Here is a 21,769-nt window from a genome sequence, read left to right as displayed (position 1 = left end):
TCGCTCATGTGATCGTTTGTCCATCCCCCCGTCCATCCATCCACCTACCCACCCAGCGTCCCTCCATCCCTCCTCCCCATCCATCCACCTACCCACCCATCGTCCCTCCATCCCCCCTCCCATCCTTCCACCTACCCACCCAGCGTCCCTCCATCCCTCCTCTCCATCCCTCCTTCTTATCCCGCCCCCTCCATCCATCCCCCCATCCATCCACCTGCCCACCCATCGTCCCTCCATCCCTCCTCCCCATCCCTCCACCTACCCACCCAGCGTCCCTCCATCCCTCCTCTCCATCCCTCCTTCTTATCCCGCCCCCTCCATCCATCCCCCCCATCCATCCACCTACCCACCCAGCGTCCCTCCATCCCTCCTCCCCATCCCTCCACCTACCCACCCAGCGTCCCTCCATCCCTCCTCTCCATCCCTCCTTCTTATCCCTCCCCCTCCATCCATCCCCCCATCCATCCACCTGCCCACCCATCGTCCCTCCATCCCTCCTCCCCATCCCTCCACCTACCCACCCAGCGTCCCTCCATCCCTCCTCTCCATCCCTCCTTCTTATCCCTCCCCCTCCATCCATCCCCCCCATCCATCCACCTACCCACCCAGCGTCCCTCCATCCCTCCTCTCCATCCCTCCTTCTTATCCCTCCCCCTCCATCCATCCCCCCCATCCATCCACCTGCCCACCCAGCGTCCCTCCATCCCTCCTCACCATCCCTCCACCTACCCACCCAGCGTCCCTCCATCCCTCCTCTCCATCCCTCCTTCTTATCCCTCCCCCTCCATCCATCCCCCCCATCCATCCACCTGCCCACCCAGCGTCCCTCCATCCCTCCTCACCATCCCTCCTTCTTATCCCTCCCCCCTTCCCCCATCCCCCCCATCCATCCACCTACCCACCCATCGTCCCTCCATCCCCCCTCCCCATCCCTCCTTCTTATCCCTCTCCCTCCATTCACCACCCCCATCCATCCCACAGCGCAGTATTCAGGGAGCCTAATGGGTGCCAGGCATTGTTTTAGATATTGGAGCAGCAACAGAATACACAGCGGATAAAAATGCTAACCTCATGGAGCTTCACAGAGGGTTCTTTCCTCCTTCAGCGGCGTTAACGTATTCCTATATGCTCCCCTTTGTTTAAAGCTTTTCAACTTGCCATTTAAACTTTTGGATTCTATAACATCTGTGGATTTTTCACACACACACACACACACACACACACACACACACACACACTGGTCACTGTTATATGAAATAACTCCAGATAAAGTACTCTAAATTAATATAACACATTTTAAATAGCCTGGTAAACCATCCTGACATTCAACAAACAGTATTGAAAACAGACTTTTCCCAATATCAGGCACAGAATATACAAGATTGAACACATACACGATTCCTACCCCTAAGAAGCTCTTGTTTTCCAGGTTATCCTCCAGCGTTCTATTCCTGCTATTGTATTTTTTTTTTCTTAATCCCAAAAGCTATTTCCTATTTTTGATTCAGGGATTAAATATATTTTCTTGTCTCTCTGAAGATATTTTAGTTTCCTTGAACTATTTTTTTCCCTCCTGTATTCACTGTCTCTGTTTCTTCAGAGTTTATTTTTTCCTTTTTGATCATTTTGATTCTCCTCTTTCCTGCCACAGGCTGTACTCCCATGCCTGGTGATTGGTGAGTATCCACATGTAAGAGTGAGACATTCATTGGAAGCCTGGGTATCAGTGGGCCTGTTTACTCACTGATTGTGGGCCTCCCCACAGAGAGAATAAATGAGATCTTGGTATTTCGTTGGAGGATTTTCTAAAAGTCATTATCTGTAAGTCTTTTGTCTTGGATCAATGGTTTTCCTGGAGAATAATGTTCCAATCTCCTGACTTGGAGCCATAAGTCAGACATCAGAATGTGATGGGAGGAAATGGCTAGGGGCCTCATAATTCAGTATTTAGCTTTCATTATTTCCCATTTTCAGTTCAATACCTTGACCCTCATCCTTTTAACTAGTTCATTTTCCTCATAAGCTAAACCTGGAGTGTTCTGTCTGGGAGGGAAAGAGGAGCTACTTAGCAACCTCATGATAGAGGACATCTGGAGATAACCTTCTAAGTGCTCCGTATACAGAATTTCAGCAAAATTTTCCTCTTTTCAGGCCCAAATTTAACATCTTTCTTGGAAGTATCTGGGCTTTAATTCTGAACATCTCCAGACTTCTGGCATATGAAGTGACTTGTTTTTAGTGAATTTCTATGCTTAGCTAAGTTAGTTACTACTCATTCATCCTTTTTTTTAGCTTCCAAATTTTGTTAAAATCTTATTAGCTTTTATTTTTTATTATTTTACTGTCATTTTAGTAGATTTTGAGAGGCAGGGTATATAAATGTACATGTTCAGTTTGCCATGTTTAACTACTCAACACCTAGAATGATTTCTAAAATATACATTGTACATCATCAGATCATGCCACTCTCCCATTTGAATACTCCAGTAGTTTTCTACAAGACCCTACATGATTTGACCCCTGCCTACAACTCTGACTTCATGTTGTAACCACTTCTAGAACATTACGCTCAGCTCACAAAATGTTCTTTTTGCTCCAGTCTTGGAGGCTGTCTTCTTCTTATCATTTTCTCTGCCTGGAATGCTCTTCCTCCTGTTGGTACAAGGTTGTTCATAAGCACACTCACCTCTTCAGAAAGACCTTTGCTACCTACATTTGTCCTTTCTATAACTAACCCAGTTTTATTTCCCTTACAGCACTTACCGTGATCAGTTTATTTATTTGTTCATTTTCTCTCTACCTCAGAATGTAAGATTCAGATGGCCTGGATTTTTGTGTATTTTGATTTCTACTGCAGCTCCAGTTCCAAGCAGAATGCTTTACTAATAGACGCTCATTAAATATTTGTTCAATGAAATAAGGGCTGAACTATAGAAAAAAGATATGTGTGCTCTTGTAACCTTGAGGCAAGAACTCGTCTTCTGTTTGGCTCAGTGGATAGAGCGTTGGCCTGTGGACTTAAGGGTCCCAGGTTCGATTCCAGTCAAGGGCATGTACCTTGGTTGCGGGCACATCCCCAGTAGGGGGTGTGCAAGAGGCAGCTGATTGATGTTTCTAACTCTCTATCCCTCTCTCTTCCTCTCTGTAAAAAAATCAATAAAATATATTTAAAAAAAAAAGAAGAAGAACTCTCAGTCACCCTCCACCAGCAGAGCGCAGTTTGGAGTGTGACATCTGGTAGCATTTTAATGCTCACTCTGTGGACTCCTGCAGTGCTCTAGGACCCGCCCTTTCCTTCAGAAAGATGTCAGAGCCCAGTCTCTCCCCTTTCGTTAGGAGTCCGGACCCTGAGGGGAGGTGGGAAAAGACTACGACTCCCAGAATGCACTACAACTCAGCCGGGCGTGGAGCGGTGCATTCTGGGAGTCCTTCCCTTCCGGGGACCGGAGGAAAGGCTTTTTTGAATGTGATGCTGGAAACCGAAGCCTTCAGGAGTCGCAGGTCCTTTCCTCGGTTGACTGTGAATCTCTGGGTGGAGAGAGCCGCCTGCCTTCGTCTCTCGGGCCGGGCAAGGTCATCGACGCGGCGCACGGTCCTCTGCGGGCAGCCGGTTTCACCTGCGGGACCCGACGTGGAAGCCCAGCCTGGGGTAGGGTGGCCGCGGCCGGGCCGCCGGGCCGGAGGTAGGTACCGACGGTCCCAACTTCCATTTCCCCGGCGCAGAGCGTTGACCCGGTTGGTGTCTGAGCTGGTTTCGAGGCCCGGCTCGGGACGTGGGCGCGAACCTGGGCAGACGTGGCCCTTGCCGCGCCTCTGCCACTTGCCCGCCAGCACTGCCGCCCCAAGCGGGTTTCCATAGGAAGGGAGTTGAGCGCCTCCGCGTCTAGCCGTGTCCCAGCCACGGGAAGAGAAACTCTCGTGGTGAGACTTTCTTTCCCCCCGGGGGGAGGGGGTTCCTTCTAAAACCAGGAACTGTTTTCACTTGTCGGAAGGGAAATGAGAAAAATAAGGACAGCCTAGGAAGTTCTTATAAAACTACGTTTATTTAAATGATGGGAATAGTTTCCTTATCTTTCTTTTCCTGTTTTCTTTTCAATAATTCGTAGCTGAATAGTCTGTGGTAGGAAGGTTGTGGCGGTGGCTGCTTTTTAAAAAGTTATTTCTTAACAAAATCACCACTTGTCGGTAGCTAGTGCTGGGTTAGTCCACAGAACTCAAAAGTGACTGCTGACTTCGTGCAGCTCGTTTTATAAACCTTAATCTCCAAGAGGTGAGATGTTTTCCCTAAGATTATGAAACCAGAGATTATAATCCAGTTCTCTAGACTCTGGAATCGGGCTCTCTTCTACTCTGCTCAGTCGGCTTCTGTTCTTCAGATTGAGAGTGCAGCTCTGGAGCTGACTGGGTGAGCACGCTGGCTAACCATTTTCGGGTGTGGTGACATCCCTGCGCTAGGGTTTACTCCATGTAGAATAATAATGATGCTTACACTAGTTTGAGATATCTTCAGCTCTTTAACTGTTACCTGCCGTCGTTAAGATGTGTTTATTTACCCTCCCCATTGTTAACAACTTTAAGTTTCTGTATTCAGATACATCTTGATGAGGCTTCCTTGTTTTCTCTTACCTGATTTATCTCCCCTGGACAATTTTTTTAAAAAATATATATATTTTATTGATTTTTTTTATAGAGAGAAAGGGAGAAGGATAGAGTTAGAAACATCGATGAGAGAGAAACATCGATCAGCTGCCTCCTGCACACCCCCTACTGGGGATGTGCCCACAACCAAGGTACATGCCCTTGACGGGAATCCAACCTGGAACCCTTCAGTCTGCAGGCGGACACTCTATCCACTGAGCCAAACCGGATAGGGCTTCCCTGGACAATTTGTGTGTTTTTTGACAATTTTATAAATGTTACTTTCTCTCTACCTCAGACCGCACTTTTTGAAATAGTTGAAAAATTATTTTAATTTTCATTATTATTATTGCCTTTGTTTTATTAGACTCATTAAATTGAAACACAGGGAAATTTTGGTTGAGATTTATTAATAAGTTTGTATATTTGAGGAACAATAAGTACATTGAAAATGTCTTCACCTAAATAGTCCAGTTTTAGATAAACTTAATTGTTCCAAATCATTTTATAAAATGCATTTTGTTTTCAACTCTTGTTCTCTAACTTAAAATAACATTGTGTTCTTTTCTAGCTACCGAATGTACCATGCTTTCTTGTGATATTTGTGGTGAAACAGTAACCTCAGAACCAGACATGAAGGCTCATCTCCTAATTGTTCACATGGAAAATGAAGTTATATGTCCATTTTGCAAATTGTCAGGTGTGAATTATGATGAAATGTGTTTCCATATTGAAACTGCTCATTTTGAACAAAATGAATTAGGAAGGAACTTTGAGAGGATCAATACCATACACTGTGGAACTTTAGATAACAGGAAGGACAACACCCAGCAGAGTAGAATGGAAGTTAATTCAAGTATTCATTCACCCTGTGCATCTAATCACCCAAAAATTTCAGCTCAAGGCCTGCCAAAGGATGGCACTTTAGAACATAAAGCCTTTTATTCAGAGAACTTGACTGAATCTAGAAAATTCCTGGGAAGTAAGGAAAAACAGTGTGACCTATCCAAAATAAAAGGATCAATTTATGACACAGTGTATAGTCCTCCTGAATGTCCATTCTGTGGGAAAATAGAAGATTGTACTCAAGATATGGAAACTCATGTGAAAACAAATCATGCCAATCTTTTAGATGCTCCAGTAGAAGGTAAAGTGTTCATTTTATATAATAACAACTAATGTTACGTTCCAGTTAACATGTGGTGCCCTAAAAATTAATTTGTAAATCAGATTACTACAACCATGTTTGAAAAATCAGTCTTTATCTATAGCATTGTTTATTTGCAGTGGTTGCAGTACAATACAATTCAATAGAATAATAGGAAAGAATATAGATGCAGATAATAAATGTTTTGGCTACCTTAAGAGTCATTTTATTACCTTTCTGGAGAGAAAGACAACATCAACTGAATGGCATCTGGACTGTTTCAGACTGATTTTTTGTTATTGATTTCTAGTTTGATTTAATTGTGATCAGAAAACATACTGTGATTTCAGTTCTTGCCAGCATTTGGTGTTTGTTTTCCATGTTCCAGATTTTGGCCATTCTAATGTGTGTAGTAGTATCTTATTTTAATTTGCAAGTCCGTAGTAACGTGTGATGAACATCTTTTACTGTTAATCCTCACCTGAGGATATTTTTCCATTGATTTTTAGAGAGAGTAGAAGGGAGGGGGAGAGACAGAGAGAAAGAAACATCTATGTGAGAGACACATCGATTGGTTGCCTCCACATGTGCTCTCTGACTGAGGATCGAACCCAGGACCCTTAAGTCTGAGGGCTGACGCTGTAGCCACTGAGCCAACCCGGCTAGGGCATGAGTTGTATTTTAACACTGCCTTTATAATTATTCAAAGTGTGTGTATACATTTTTTATGGACACCTTATATATACAGTAGGATATTGGCCATGAAAAGGAAATCCTGCCATTTGTATTTACCTGGGTGGACCTTGATGGCATTATGCTAAGTGAAATAAGTCAGACATAAAAAAACAAATACTGTACAGTCTCACTTACATATGGAATCTAAAAAATAAAACACCAAACTCAGAAAAAGATATTCAATTTGTGATTACTAGAGGCAGAGGTAAATGGTGGGGAAATTGGATGTAGGTGGCCAAAGGTACAAACTTTCAGTTGTAAGATATTTAATGAGCTCTGAGGATGTGATATACAATATGATGACTAGAGCTAACACTGCTGCATGGTATATTTAAAAGTTGCTACAGAGTAAGAGTAAATCCTAAAAGTTCTCATCACATGGGGGAAATTTTTTTTTCATTTCTATATGTTATGGATACTAACTAAACTTATTTTGGTAATCATTTCACAATATGTGTAACTCAGGTCATTATGCTGTATACCTTAAACTTATACAGCACTGTATATCAGTTATATCTCAAAACTGAAAGAAAAATACTTAGTGTTCTAGCTTATCTTGGTAGGCTCTGTAGCTTTATTATTATTATTATCATACTGATAATATAATTAACATTTCCAAGTTCTTTCCTAAATTGAGTATGCATATGCTGCATCAAATTTTTCCTTTTTGTTTTTAAATTTTTTCTTATGTGCTGGTTAAAAGAAGATGAAAGTAGGAAAAGAGAGTATGCTGAAGCATGTCTGTAAATTTATATCATTTAAAGTGTGGCTTCAAACCGTCACATAGGAGGAACATTCAAACACTTGACATTTCAAATTGTAGAAATTTTTTGGCAAGAAACCAAACAGCCTTTGACTTGGGGTGAAAATCTAAATGTTTTCTAAATAAAACCAATTGAATTATATCTCTAATACAGACTGTGATCAACCATTGTACGACTGCCCTATGTGTGGGCTCATCTGTACAAATTACCATATTCTCCAGGAACATGTTGACTTGCATTTGGAAGAAAGCAGCTTTAGACAAGGTATGTTTATATGTTTAAAAATAAGAATGTCATTATTTAATTTCCACTTCCTAGGACACATATCTAATTTTTAGATTAGTGATATATATAGAAAAAAAGCATATTGGTCAAAAATAAGTCTGTCCCTTTAAAGAATTCAAATCTAGTTCCAACTTTTCAAAAGAAGTTGGGGTAGTTTTTTTGTTTGTCTTTAATATATTTTTATTGATTTCAGAGAGGAAGGGAGAGGGAGGAGAGATAGAAACATCAACGATGAGAAAGAATCATTGATTGGCTGCCTCCTGCACACCCCACACTGGGGACTGAGCCCGCAACCTGGGCATGTACCCTGACAAGGTATCGACCTGTGACCTCCTTGTTTATAGGTCAGTGCTCAACCACTGAGCCAAGCTGGCTGGGCTAAAAAGTGTTTTGTTTTGTTTCTTGGTAGAAAACTTGTGAAGAATAAACTGTTGTGACCAACAACTGAACTAGAGGTGTGCATCCAGGGTTTTGCCCCAGAGTACCAATATTTAAAAGACAGTGAAATATTAGGCAGTTTTCAAAATCAATTTGATTTGTAAGTTGAAGCCATTTTTTCAGCAGTTAGAAGTAACTGAATTTAACATTGGGTCAGCCAAAATTGTTAGTGAACTAGGATGCTGCCATATAGCACAATTTTTAAAAAGAATGTGAGCTATGTGACTAAAAAGTTTTTTCAAGTGTCTTTCTAGCTGCTAGCCCAACTTTTTACATTACCACTTACTAGTTTTATAAGTGACATGAAAGTTTTCCTCTGTGCCCTATTTTTTTAATGTGGTATTATTTAGTAATCACTATGGTGACTAGTGAAAATAGAAGTGGAAATATCCTATATGAGTTGCACAGTCCTACTGAAACAAAATATAACATAAACCCTAAGAGAAACTAATTGTATTTTAATGAATTTTAGTTTCTTTAGGTACATAGATACTACCTGTTAATACAGGGGCCTTAGTATTCAGTGTCATTGATCCTAGTACCAGCCAGTTATCTCCATGGACAGACAGCTTTACCTGCTCACTCAAGACTAATCCCAAGATGAGAATTAGTGTAGAAAAGATGAAACAGTTTTCTACTCTGTTCTTTACTAACTGTTGTGGAAGAATAATCCTCTGGAGCTGAGTATCTGATAATTCATACTTTGTTTATGGATAGGCTTTGTATTGGTGCATAAATTATTCTGTAAGCCTGTAATGGGTAATGAGAGAAAGATACGGTCTGAATATACTAATATCACTGTAGATAGCTTCAGAAGTACACTACAAGTCTGTTGTAAATTGCATATCTCCAACAATAGAAGTGGGGACCAAATAGGAAGATGTAGTGGAGGCTTGAGAGATTGGAAAGGAAAGAAAGAATAGTCAGATACATTATTAATAAAACCACCAAATTGGGGGATCAAGAAGATAAGATACTGGCCGGAAGCCACTGGCTAATGGATCTGTGGATCACTGGATAGAAGGGAAAAAGGGCAAGATGTACTATAATTAATACCTGTCTGATCTGATACCTGTATTTTGCAAACATATTTTTATGCTCTTTATTATTTCCTTCCCAGATTTTTTTTAAACCAATCTATCTGATTTGTATTAATAAGGAACACCAATGAAGGATGTGGCTTAATTTCTCTTAAGTTTGGGTTTCTTCACAAGATAATAGTACCTATCTTCCTAAGGTTGTTACAGGGTTCCAAATGAGATAATAAATGGAAAGTCCTTGTCTCAACCTAAACACTCAGTGAATGTTAGTTATTTAAATGGAGGCTATACTCTTACAGAAGTACGGTAGTTTAAGTTCTGCTAACTTGGTACTTTCAATTTCTGTGACATCATAGGCATGAACAAATGGCAAAATAATAGCATTTACTCCTTTTTAAAATATACATATATATTAACATGTAATAAATGAGCTTTGATTTCAGTAGTTATTTTATTCTAAACACTAAAATATCTAATAGGCATGGATAGAGTCCAATGTTCTAGAGACCTGGAATTGGCTCACCACCTTCAAGCAGAAGAAGACAGAAAGAGATCTGAAGAATCAAGACAAGAAAGGGAAGAATTTCAGAAGCTACAGGTACATAAATTATAACTATTATATTTTAATATTTTGGTTTGGTAGAATTCTTAAATTTTCAGATATGCTGTCAAGACTTCAGCCTATTGCTTTTGTCCTCATTATTATACTAAATATTTTTTAACATGTATTTTATAGTTCCTAACAGCTACCATTTGTAAGTACTCATTCTGGTCATGTACTAGGGTAAACACCTCACATATCATATCCAAACTCTTCACAACAACTCAGCTCTGGAGAAATTATATTAAACCTCTTTTTTTTTTTTACAAATGAAGACAAATAGTGCTTAGCAGCTTAACTTACTCAGGATCAGGCAGTATTAAATGAAAAGCTTAGATTCAAACCCATGGTTAAGTTGATGGGGCAAATTAAGAAACCAAGACTCATAATATATGGTGCCATGTAGGTACTTGAAATATCAGGGGGAACACTTTGTAAAGTATATGTTGTCTAACCACTATTCTATACACCTGAAACTAATACAGAATAATATTGAATGTAAGCTGCAATTGAAAAATAAAAGAACAGGTTAAATACTTGAGTACATATCAAATCCTTTTATTGTGCATACTAGAGGCCTGGTGCATGAAAATTCATGCACTGGAGGGGGATCCCTCAGCCTGGCCTGCCCCTCTCACAGTCCAGGAGCCCTCATGGGCGGGAGGCGACCCAGCGATCAGGGAAAGGTGACGCCCCATCACACCTCTGCTGCTGCCACTGCCAGCAGCGCAAGCCTCGGCCGGCCCTGGTTACCTGAGCCTTGGGCAGCCGCCATCCGAGGCTTTCATGCACCTCGGGCCAGCCCTGAGGGTTGGGGGGCTGAGGGGACTGGGAGAATCCGGGGGCAGACGTACCCCAGAGGGACTGAGGGGACTGGGTGCCGCCATCTTGTGGCTGTGGGCACCACCATCTTTGAGGGTGTGACAGTCAGCATATTTCCTCCTTATTGGCTGTGGGTGCTGCCATCTTTGAGGGCAGGGCAGTCAATTAGCATATTCCCTCCTTATTGGCTGTGGGTGCCACTATCTTTATGACAGCGTTAGGGTCAATTAGCATATTCCCTCTTTATTAGATAGGATCATAATTTTCCCAAACTTATTTGACCTCTGACTTTTTTCTCAGGCATCTCACACATGGCAATATGAGAGAAAATTTAATTCTCACCTTAGAATATCTAATTTTGACTATTTTTCTCATTGGTGATTCATTTACTTGCAAAATATTTTCCCACCAGGATTCAGAAGAGAAAATTGTTTTTTCACAACTCTTCTTGCCTTATGTAATTTTGCACATTATAAATACAAAAAGCTTCCCAATATTAAAGGGAATTTTTTATTCCCTTTGCAAATTAGTTGTTTAGATCTCAGAAACTTTTTCCAAGAAGGCTGTTTTATACATATTTTTTGAGATTCTCTGTTCCTTGTGCAAAAACATAGTTCATTTACTATGTAGAATGAATGCCTGAATGAATTATGAATTAAGTAGGCCTTTGTAGACTAGCTTGGGAACCAAATAACAAGTACTGACAGATTTCCTTGCAAAAATCATCAGTATGTTCAGAACTCGTCTGCCTTGTACTTTTAGTAGGAAAACAGGCTTCTCTACTACAAGAAAAGCAAGTCTCTTGCCATGATGGTTGTTTATAGAGAAGGCTTTTACTAATTCAGGGATTTTGTATGATTGTGATTTATTTTTCACAAAAATCTTTAAATTGATTTTTATAAAAGTCTGTAAACCAAAATGTTTCAAAATGCATTTCCAGATAAGTGAAATTATGGTAAGTTTCCTTCCACACTGAGGCAAAGGGACATAAAAATTAAGTTATTTGTTTTATATTCAATAGCGACAATATGGTTTAGATAATTCTGGAGGGTACAAACAGCAGCTACTACGAAGTATGGAGAGAGAAGTAAATAGTGGAAGAATGCATCCATCTGAATTTCACAGAAGAAAAGCTGATATGATGGAATCACTAGCTATTGGTATTGATGATGGGAAAACAAAAACTTCTGGTGAGTTCTTAAAATCAAAATCATGGTTTTAATATTCTATGTATCACCGAAGTAATAATCAGAATTACTTGAATTTTGCCTAATTTTAATAATCCACAATTTATATAGGTTTAGGTGAGACTGTGTTCAAATAATTTTTTAAAATGTGTTGTTTTAAAAGTTCTAAACTTCTGTTCTTACAGTAAATAGTTACCTAAAAATAATTCACTTTTATATTGTGTTAATTTACTCTGTATTTGGAAAATGAACTTTTTAACTTCATTACGGTTATTATGGAATTGTTTGCCAAAGTGGTCAAAATCCACATTTGCATCTGTATTCTCACTCACACTTTGTATGGTGGCACTATATAATTTTGGCCTTTAGGGCACGAAATGATATAATTTGCATTTCTTTGTTTATTCCTGAGGTAGTTTCTTCAAGAAATAACCTATTCCATTCATTTGTCCTTTTCTCTGTTGGATTGTTTTTCTTTTTCTTATTAATTTGTGCAAGTCCTTCAAGAACATCAGGATTCTAATTCTTTGTTGATTTTATGAGGTATAAATATCTTCTTCAAGTCTATAATTTTGCCTTTAAATTTCATATGTGGTATATTTATTTTTTAAATTTTATTTTTCAATTACAGTTTATACTTAATGATATTTTGTATTAGTTTTAGGTTTACAGCATAGTGGTTAGACAATCATACTTTACAAAGTGGTCTCCCAAATATTTGAAGTATCTACCTATTATAATATTATTGACTGCTGGTATATTCCCTATGATGTACTTTACATCCCCATGATTGTTTTATAACTACCAATTTGTACTTCTCAATCCCTTCAACTTTTTCACTGAGTCTAACTCCTTTTCCCTCTGACTATCATTAGTCTGTTCTCTGTATGCATGGGTTTGTGTCAATTTTGTTCATTTATTTTGCTCTTTAGATTCCACATACAAGTGAAATCATATGGTATTTGTCTTTCTCTGACTGACTTATTTCACTTAGCATAATACCCTCCAGGCCCATTCATGTTATCACAAGTGGTAAGATTTCATTCTTTTTTATGGCTGAGTAATATTCCATTGTGTATTTGTACCACAGCTTTTATCCACTCATCTGTTGATGGGCACTTGGATTGCTTCCCTACTTACATATATCCTTTCGAATTACTGTAAAAGTGTCATTTTTAAGAAACTCCCCCATCCTTGAGATCATGTTCTTTTTTAATTTATATATTTTATGAAAAATTGCTTTTCATATTTTGACTTTAATCCACTTGGAATTTATTTGTACATATGTGTATCTGAGAGAGAAAGAGGGAGAAGAGAAAGAAAAGGTATGGATCAAATATTTTCCCTTTATAACAATACTTTATTTTCTTATTGCTTATTTATCTTAGTACCATTTAATGAATCTGTACTTTCTCCCCTTATACTTCTCTAAGGGTCTCCATGTAAAAAGGTTTCTATGTGAAATAGGAGATCCTAGGAAATGTGTAATATGATTCATTGGGTATACAGTAAGAAAATATTAAAACATCTATTTTTAATTTGTGTCATTTTTTAATTTCTAAGTGTTCATATATTTAAGAATTACTAAAGAACCACTAATTTACATGTAATTTAAAATAAATATAAATGTAAAAGATTACAGAGCACAGCCCTAAAATGTACTATGTCCTTTTGATAAGCTGTCTTGAAGTTTAGAAGTGATTGATTTAATGGCAAAGCGGGACATGAACTAAGGTTACACCAGTAAAAAGAAAAAAGAGATGGAATTGACAAAATTTAGATGTGGCACTTGAGGGACAGATTGATATTAGAAATATATTAGGCAGCCATAGGAAAGTAACTAATTCTTCTAAATCTTCTCAATCTCTCTTCTGCCGTAGGGATTATTGAAGCACTTTATCAGCATTATCAGAATGCTGCCCCAGATGTCAGGCGTGTGTGGCTTTCTGCAGCCGTGGATCACTTTCATTCCTCTCCTGGTGACAAAGGTTGGGGTTGTGGTTACAGAAATTTCCAAATGCTACTGTCATCATTATTACAAAATGATACTTACGATGATTGCTTGAAAGGTATGTGAAGGACAGTACTTTGAATTTGTCATATGATATGGGATGAATTAAAATATAGTGGGCACAGTTAATAGCTTTAACCCTTTGCACGTGCTTGCTTTTTTCTCGATTCCTTTATTCTACTCGGGATTTAATTTTTTAAATACCCCAGATTTTACAAAGCGCGGCAGTAGAATAAAATCTGGAGTTTCTTTTCATACAAACTTATTTATTTGGATTTTTTTATATTTCAAATTATTGATACATTAATAACCGTCACACTCGACATCCGAGTGCAAAAGGTTAATGAAGAAGTATTTTGGATATTTACATTTAGAGAAACCAATACAATAGAAAATGTCAAGAATAACTCTTAGAAACTGTGTTGTAGGCTCCTGTAGAGTACATGCTGTACATGAAATAATGTATAGTAGGGACACTTAATGGCTTTGAGGAAGAAATACTTTAGGATATTTACATTAAAAACCTGAATTCTGGTTGGAGGAAGCGAAACTGATACAATAAAAGATGTCAGCAATAACTGTCTTAAACTCCTCTAGAGTAAATGGTGTACTGCTAAATGATATTACTCAGCACTTTAATAACTGCCATGTAACATGTTTGCTTGAATGATTTTAGGTATGGCAGTTCCTTGTATTCCAAAAATTCAGTCTATGATTGAAGATGCATGGAGAGAAGGTTTTGATCCTCAGGGTGCCTCTCAACTTAATGACAGGCTACAGGGAACGAAGGCCTGGATTGGAGCATGTGAAATATATACACTTCTGACCTCCCTAAGGGTAAAGTATGTACCTAAAAAGCCAAGTTGATATTGTCACATCTGGGAGGTTTTTTTGTTTCTGGGTTTGTTTTTTTATTGTTTTTCTATCAAAGCAGTAGTTAAAAATTAAAATTTAAGTAACACTAAAATGTTTATATGAAATAATAAATTCATTTCCTATCTCATGCTCCTTTCCATTTTCTAGTCTTTATCGGAAGCAGCTGTCATTCCCGTTTTTAAATAATATGCTTTCATGCTTTTTTTTCTTGGTTTATCAGTTTTAGACATTGTCTACTGCATTCCCCTTACATTTTCCACCTGTTCACTCTCAATCCTTCTAACATGGTTAAATCTCAGCTTTTATTAAGTTAAAGTTAGAGTTTACATCAAGACTGTATAAATATTTTTGCTGATTTGATTTTATTTGGAAGTCTTTTGCATCTTGTGTTAGCCCTGATATTATGAAATTTCACCTGGAATGTGGGATTTGGATACATTGTGTGGAGATTTGTTTTTCCTTTCTAATCTGGAATGGTGAATTGTAAGATCTCAGTATAGTGTTTAAAAGCTTGGACTTTGGAGTCAGATGCCTGTAATTGCTTCCAGCTTTCCTATCTACCTGCTCTGTGATTTCATTTGTCTGTACCCTTATTTATCTTATTTATAGAGTATTTCTATCCTAGTTCTACCATTGATAAAGGAACATATAAATAGTAACTCCTTCATAGAGTTATAGTGATAATCAAATGAGATAATAATAAAGCGCTTGGAACTGTGATTGGAATGTAGTAAGAGCTCAGAGGTTAACTGGAAGTTTATTGGTCGTGTCTTTTTTTTAATATTTGCTTTTTGTTTTACTGTTTATTTTTTAATATATTTTATTGATTTTTTTACAGAGAGGAAGGGAGAGTGATAGAGAGTTAGAAACATCGATGAGAGAGAAACATGGATGAGCTGCCTCCTGCACACCTCCTACTGGGGATGTGCCTGCAACTAAGGTACATGCCCTTGGCCGGAATCGAACTCGGGACCCTTCAGTCCACAGGCCGACGCGCTATCCACTGAGCCAAACCGGTTAGGGCTGTTTTACTGTTTAGATTCACTCAACTTTATCTCCCAACTACTCTATTGAAATGTTACTTTAGCAATCATGTTTTTAATTCTAAGGGGTAAAGTTTCATAGACTCCTATTCTTATATGGTTGCAAAATTTTTTTCCCAACACTTTGTATCTTTCTGTTCCTTAAACTTTCATTTCCTCCATGTTAATTTTTTCCATATCTATTTATTTTAGTCTTTTCCATTTTGAAGGCATTCTACCTTTTGTAAATCCTTAATTCTCTATTCCTAGAGTGAGGAACGAGGCACTAAAAAGCTGATTGGAGGTTTTGTAGGATTGCATGGGGTTTGCAGAGTAACAGACTTCATTTAAGGAGTCTTAGGTGGAAACTTGCTATTTGGTTGGGGAACTCTCAAATATCAGTATAGAGAGAGAGATCTTTTCTCAGAGGCCATTCAGAGAAGAGTTCTTTCTCCACTTTTCTGCTACAGCTCCTGCGTGTGTGTGTGTGTGTGTGTGTGTGTGTGTGTGTGTGTGTGTGTGTTGGAAGTGAAAAGTGATTTGCCTTCTTTATGCAAACTTCCAGTTAATCTCATATTGTTGTCCCCATTACTACTCTCCCCAATACCTTGGCCTCTAAGCTTTCAGTTTTCCATTTTTCAGAATTGTGTGACCGGTTCTTATCTGTCCCATTCTCTTTTTCCTTGAGTGTTTAAGTCATTTCCTTCTTCAGTATTTTGTTGTTGGGCTTTCAAGAGGAAACAGAGATAGATGCCTTTGATCATCTTTAATGGAAAATTTGCCTTAAGCTTCATGACTCCATAGTTTCTTTTATGTTTGTTCCTAGGTAATTTATCCAGTGTTTTATACTATTTCTACCATATTAGTTGATAGATTTATTGCTAAAAATATTTAAAATTTTTAAATAATTAAATAACAAATGTGTGTATAACTTACTTGAACGATTTAAATTGAAGGGACTAGTTTTATGTCCTCTAAATTTTTTTTTCTTTCTTTTTTTCTTTATGCCAATCTGTTCACACATTCATATTATATGTACTATATCATGTTTGAGTGTTTATAAAAGTTTTAAGAAAAGGAAAATTTCCATCTAAAATACCTGATGTATCCAGCCTTTTCTTGGTACCTGAAATAGTTTAGTCTTCCTTCGAATAAAGCCTTTTTATTAATGAACCTGAATTTATTTGCTAGTTATTTAAATGTCTTCCTTTTGCACTCCATGAATTATACTCTGTTGGGTTCTATTTACATTCCTAAATATAAACATGCAGTCAACTGCTAACCCAAAAGTCATTTCTACTTTTTAACAACTATCCAAAACTTGATTTCAACATTTAAAACTCAGTACTAATCAGTTTGAAAGTTACCAACATTAAACTTAATGAAGTTAAAATGACAACCATTACAGTTTGGAAATTTTATTGCCAACAGACACAAGGACAGGATATCTATGCTATACTTTAAAGTGAAAATAAAGTATTTAAAGTGCTTTTGTTTATACCTGACTTTTTAAAATAGTTGTTGAAAAGTGTACACACTGGTTAAAATAATTTTGTTTATTCAAGGTTGACTTCCTCTTGAGGAAACAATACCACAACCGGAGTCTGGTGCCAAATAGGAGATCAATAGATAGGTGTATAGATGGGGTACACAGGTTTTTCTGATTTTTACAGGTATTCTTTTCTTTTTTATTATTGGAATTTGAGAGAGCTGACAGGAAAAATACTCAGGATATTTTTGATAAATGTGAATGGTTGTCGAGGAATTAAAATTAAAAGTTGGCTTCTAATTGATAATGAGGTTCAGAGGCTTTAGAATAAAGGCTATGTCTTGGATTTTATGTAGGTGATTTTTAAAAATCTCATTTATTCATGGAGATTTTGCATGTCAGAAAATCTTTTTAACTTTAATTATCAGTCATCAACTTTATTATGAAGTTATTTATTTCCTCATAAAGTGAGTTTTTTATATAAACAATAAAATTTGCATTTGTTTTCTTAGTAAAATAAGATAGAATTAGTTTTAAACTAAGAATTATTTTGTATTATTAATTCCACTGATGAAAATGATTTTTAAGATATTCTCTAAATAATTTATTCTGTCCATTTTTTCTAGGTGCCGCATTGTGGATTTTCACAAGTCAACTGGTCCTTTGGGTACGCACCCTCGCCTGTTTGAATGGATACTGAACTATTATTCTACAGAGAGGGAAGGGGGTCCAAAAGTAGTGTGTACATCTAAACCTCCTATCTATCTGCAACATCAAGGTTAGTGCAACTCAGAGATATTAACTGTAACTTACAAGTATATCTTTATATGACAAAGAGTTAGCTTTTGCTTTAGGACAGGTTAAAAGTCTGATCATGGGGTGTATGGTGACAGTAGTCTATCTGATTTTCATAGTTTCATTTTCATTTCCATCTATTCCTGGGTAATGAAAGATGATACCCCCAGTATCTTCAGAGCTGCTGGTTCACTCTTCCTTTATTGTTTATCCCTTATTTTTTTCCACCTTATCTAAAAGGTCTTACACCTTATCTAAAAGTTCATCTCATTATCCCAACTTCTCACCACTGACATTTCTTATTCCTTTTCCCTGCTTTATTTTTTTAGATATAGTATAGTATATACTTTCCTTACTTACCTTGCTTATAGAGTACTAGAGGCCCAGTGCACGAAATTCGTGCATGGGCGGGGGGCGGGCGTCCCTCAGCCCAGCATGCACCCTCTCCAATCTGGGACCCCTTGAGGGATGTCCTACTGCCTGGGATCAGGCCTAAACGGACAGTAGGACATCCTTCTCACAATCCAGGACTGCTGGGTCCCAACCGCTCACTTGCCTGATTGCCCATAACCACTTCTGTCTGCCAGCCTGATCACCCTCTAACCATTCCCCTGCCAGCCTAATTGATGCCTAACTACTACGCTGCTGGCCCGATTGCCCCTAATTGCCCTCCCCTGCAGGCGTAGTCCCCCCCAACTGCCCTCCCCTGCAGGACTGGTCCCTCCCAACTGCCCTCCCCTGCAGGCCTGGTCACCCCTAACTGGCCTCCCCTGCTGGCCTGATCGCCCACAACTGCCCTCCCCTGCCAGCCATCTTGTGGAGGCCATCTTATGTCCACATGGGGGCAGCCATCTTTGTGTGTTGGAGTGACAGTCAATTTGCATATTACTCTTTTATTAGATAGGATTTCTTCCTATTGTGATGTGAGTTCCATGAAGGCAGGAATGTTTGGTTCGCTTTCTCTGTATCACTGATTCCTGGACTAGTGCCCTGCACAGGCCTGTTTGACAAATGTTCAATGAGTGATCTGAATTGACAGGAATGAGGAAAAGTAATTGTTAGGAATTTCATCATTTAGCAATACACGCTGTAAAGCTTAACTTTTGAAGTTCTAGTATATAGTATAAATTTATTTTTGTTTACCTTTTAGAACCATTAGAGTTTTGTTTTATGGTAGGTAATTTTCAAATCCTTTCAGTTGAGATCTTTGAATAGGAAGGATCAAGGGATTAGGGAAGAAAAACTAAAATGTGTGACACAGTAGAAAATTGTTTGTAATGAAGCCTTTAGAGAACTAAAATTGAGCAAAGGAAAACTGAAAGTTAGGAAGTAGAACTGAATGCTTGTGTCTTAAGAATGAGCGAGGTCAGATAACTCTATTTCAGAGGGACTAACTATATTTATATTCTAAACACCAATTTGCACACACTCTGTATACGCAGAGAGAGTATTCAGTGTGTGTGTGTGTGTGTGTGTGTACATAGTTATTTATATCTGTATGTATGGCTGTAAGTAAATCATATACGTATAGCTGTTATTTTATTTTTTGATAGGTCATAGTCGAACAGTTGTTGGAATTGAAGAGAGAAAAAACCGAACGTTATGTTTACTAGTATTTGATCCTGGATGTCTGTCTCGAGAAATGCAGAAACTATTGAAGCAAGACATGGAGGCTAACAGTCTCAAGCAACTTAGGAAATTTGTGGGAAATTTAAAGCATAAACAGTACCAGATAGTGGCAGTAGAGGGCGTTCTTACTGCAGAGGAGAAAATTGTAAGTCTTTATCTGGAATTTTATTTAATTTTTTTTTATGGCTTGGATTTTAAAATATTTATTTCTAATTTATTAAATTCAAAATTGTAATTTTACTTATGAAATTTTCATTATCTTGAAATTATTTTTAGATTTTTTAAAATATTAGAATAATATGTATTCTAATTGATTTCTGCTTACAATTAACAATTTTTTTAAAATTTTGTTTCAAGGCCAGGAGACAAGCATCTCAAGTGTTTACAGCCGAGAAGATTCCTTGAAGAATTAAGCATTTCAGTGAGTGTGGAACTTCATGTCCCAATTCATATGTTAAATCCTTAATGCAACTTATGAAACTGTGAATTCTCTAAATACTCAACTTTTAGTTTCTAAAATGTCTAAATATATCATTAGTGATTCACTGTTTAGAAATTATTTAGAAAAATATCTTGTTTGCATTGTGGGTTTTGTATTTCTTACCCATGTTTCAGAAACTGATTTTCTATTATAGTCATATTTCGTATTTATTGGGTTCTTATGTTAGGTATGCTTAGTATTTTCCATGTATTAATTAGTTTAATCTTCAAAATAGTTCTGTGAGACAAGTGTTATTATTAGTGTGTGAGGAAGCTGAAACTGCAAGATTAGTAATTTGCCTGGAAAATTTTTCATAATCCCAGGCTGTCTTACTTTCAAATTCTTACCAATGTTTGGGTGTTGGGTACACAATGTAATATACAGATCATGTATCATAGAAATTACACTTGAAATCTATATCATATTAATCAGTGTCACCCCAATAAATTTAATCAATGTCACCCCAATAAATTTAATTAAAAACATTCTGTTTTCTTCTGTTGTAAAACATTTAATGAAATTCCCTTCTCACCTCTTAGAAATAACTTAATATTTAACAGGTGTCGCTCTGAAAAGAGGGATTTGCTTTTGTTCAATATTCACACTCTTACCTATACAACTGAGATTTAGAGTCTTGTGTTTAATGTGTCCTGTAGGAAAGAAACTTTCAGATTCATGTTGGCTGTGCTGTGTAAGGTTGCAAAAAAGAATCCTACTCTGGCCAACTGAAGCAGAAGAAAATTCATTGAGAGATGGTCAGAGAAGCTCACAGAATCCACTGGTAACTAGGGCACTTTGCTGGAACCAAGGCAACTCCTCGACTGTGGTCTGATTCATAGCAAGAGCCGAGGTAGAATGTCTCTGCTCACAATTCAGATTCCCGAGAGGAATCTGATGCCAGGGTGTATGCCCTGGACAGAGGCAATTTCTAGAAAGGAAATCGGGGTGGATGAGGAAATGGATATTAAACAACAAAAAAGAAAAACAACTGCCTGTTATACCATGAAAAATGAACAAGAATGTACTTGAATGAAGTTTTATAAATATTCACTACACCATTGAATACTGAAAGTTGCATTTCAAGAATGAATAATATTGCCAGTTGGAAAATTCTAGAAATAATCCTTTCTAATATTTTGTCCTTCACACTAGTGACCAGGTTTCCCCTCATATCCCCATGCAGTTATCCTTTTTCATGCCATCATTACTTCTTACCTAGATAACCTGCTAACTGGACTCCCTGTCTTGATTCTCTGTCATCCATCTTCCTCACAGAAGCCAAATGTTCCTTACAAATAGGATTTTGTCCCTTCCTAGTTGAGTCCTTTTCCCTGTTCATGTATAAAATCCGAACATCCCACACAACCTGGGCCCTGCTTGCCTCTCCAGGCTCGTCTCTCAAAGTGCCGCTCCTTTTAGCCCCGAGTGGCTTCACCAAAACATAGTTGGTGCTGCCTAGGACTTCCTACCTTTAGTTCTCCGCCTCTTGGAAGTGCTTCCTGAACTGCACAATCTGAATAAATGCACCTTCGAAGTATTTGATAAGCAGTGTCTGTAGCTCAGTAATCTGCAGACTGCCAGTCAGTAGCCTCAGGGTGCCTAGCACATACAGGACTTAAAAATACATTTTTAGTGAAGGAAAATACAGTTTTAGAGAAGTAGTGATAGAGAACATTACTCTGACGTCTCTGAATATCCCAGCAAGCCATCTCTGCAAACCACTTTCTATAAGATGAAAGACACTGAGGAAGTTCTTTAAGAAGTAACAAGTATCCTGGGGGGGGGGGGGGGGGGGAGTGGGGGGGGTTA

At 38.0% G+C, this 21,769-nt stretch overlaps 1 protein-coding gene across 3 annotated transcripts; it reads left to right on the top strand.

Annotated features, from left to right (window-relative positions):
* The first annotated feature begins 3,442 nt into the window (after positions 1 to 3,442).
* Positions 3,443 to 21,661, top strand: ZUP1 (zinc finger containing ubiquitin peptidase 1). 3 transcript variants are annotated; one of them, XM_079781251.1, is made up of 10 exons: positions 3,443 to 3,683; positions 5,210 to 5,785; positions 7,438 to 7,548; positions 9,527 to 9,645; positions 11,492 to 11,660; positions 13,538 to 13,726; positions 14,345 to 14,510; positions 17,682 to 17,833; positions 19,404 to 19,624; positions 19,837 to 21,661. In XM_079781251.1, exons 1-10 carry the CDS (start codon positions 3,470 to 3,472, stop codon positions 19,882 to 19,884), a joined length of 1,965 nt encoding a protein of 654 aa, XP_079637377.1. In that variant the 5' UTR covers positions 3,443 to 3,469; the 3' UTR covers positions 19,885 to 21,661. The 3 variants fall into 3 exon arrangements, 2 of the variants coding, with proteins under 2 accessions (XP_079637377.1, XP_079637378.1); XR_013814022.1 differs by lacking the exon at positions 19,837 to 21,661 and having other exon boundaries at positions 14,345 to 14,505; positions 19,404 to 19,542; XM_079781252.1 differs by lacking the exons at positions 19,404 to 19,624; positions 19,837 to 21,661 and adding an exon at positions 17,132 to 17,239 and having other exon boundaries at positions 14,345 to 14,505; positions 17,682 to 17,799.
* Positions 21,662 to 21,769: the final 108 nt, after the last annotated feature.

Source organism: Cnephaeus nilssonii (assembly GCF_951640355.1).
Source record: "Cnephaeus nilssonii genome assembly, chromosome: 9".
NCBI lineage: Eukaryota > Metazoa > Chordata > Mammalia > Chiroptera > Vespertilionidae > Cnephaeus > Cnephaeus nilssonii.
The sequence above is the reverse complement of the archived record's forward strand: the minus strand, read 5'-3'. Positions and strand labels throughout refer to the sequence as shown.

Bases quoted from the DNA above. Each gene is read 5' to 3' on its own strand.
- ZUP1 (XM_079781251.1), top strand. From the start codon at position 3,470: ATGCTGGAAACCGAAGCCTTCAGGAGTCGCAGGTCCTTTCCTCGGTTG. The intron at 7,549-9,526 runs GTATGTTTATAT...AATATCTAATAG, and splicing joins AGAAAGCAGCTTTAGACAAG to GCATGGATAGAGTCCAATGT. The intron at 13,727-14,344 runs GTATGTGAAGGA...GAATGATTTTAG, and splicing joins TTACGATGATTGCTTGAAAG to GTATGGCAGTTCCTTGTATT.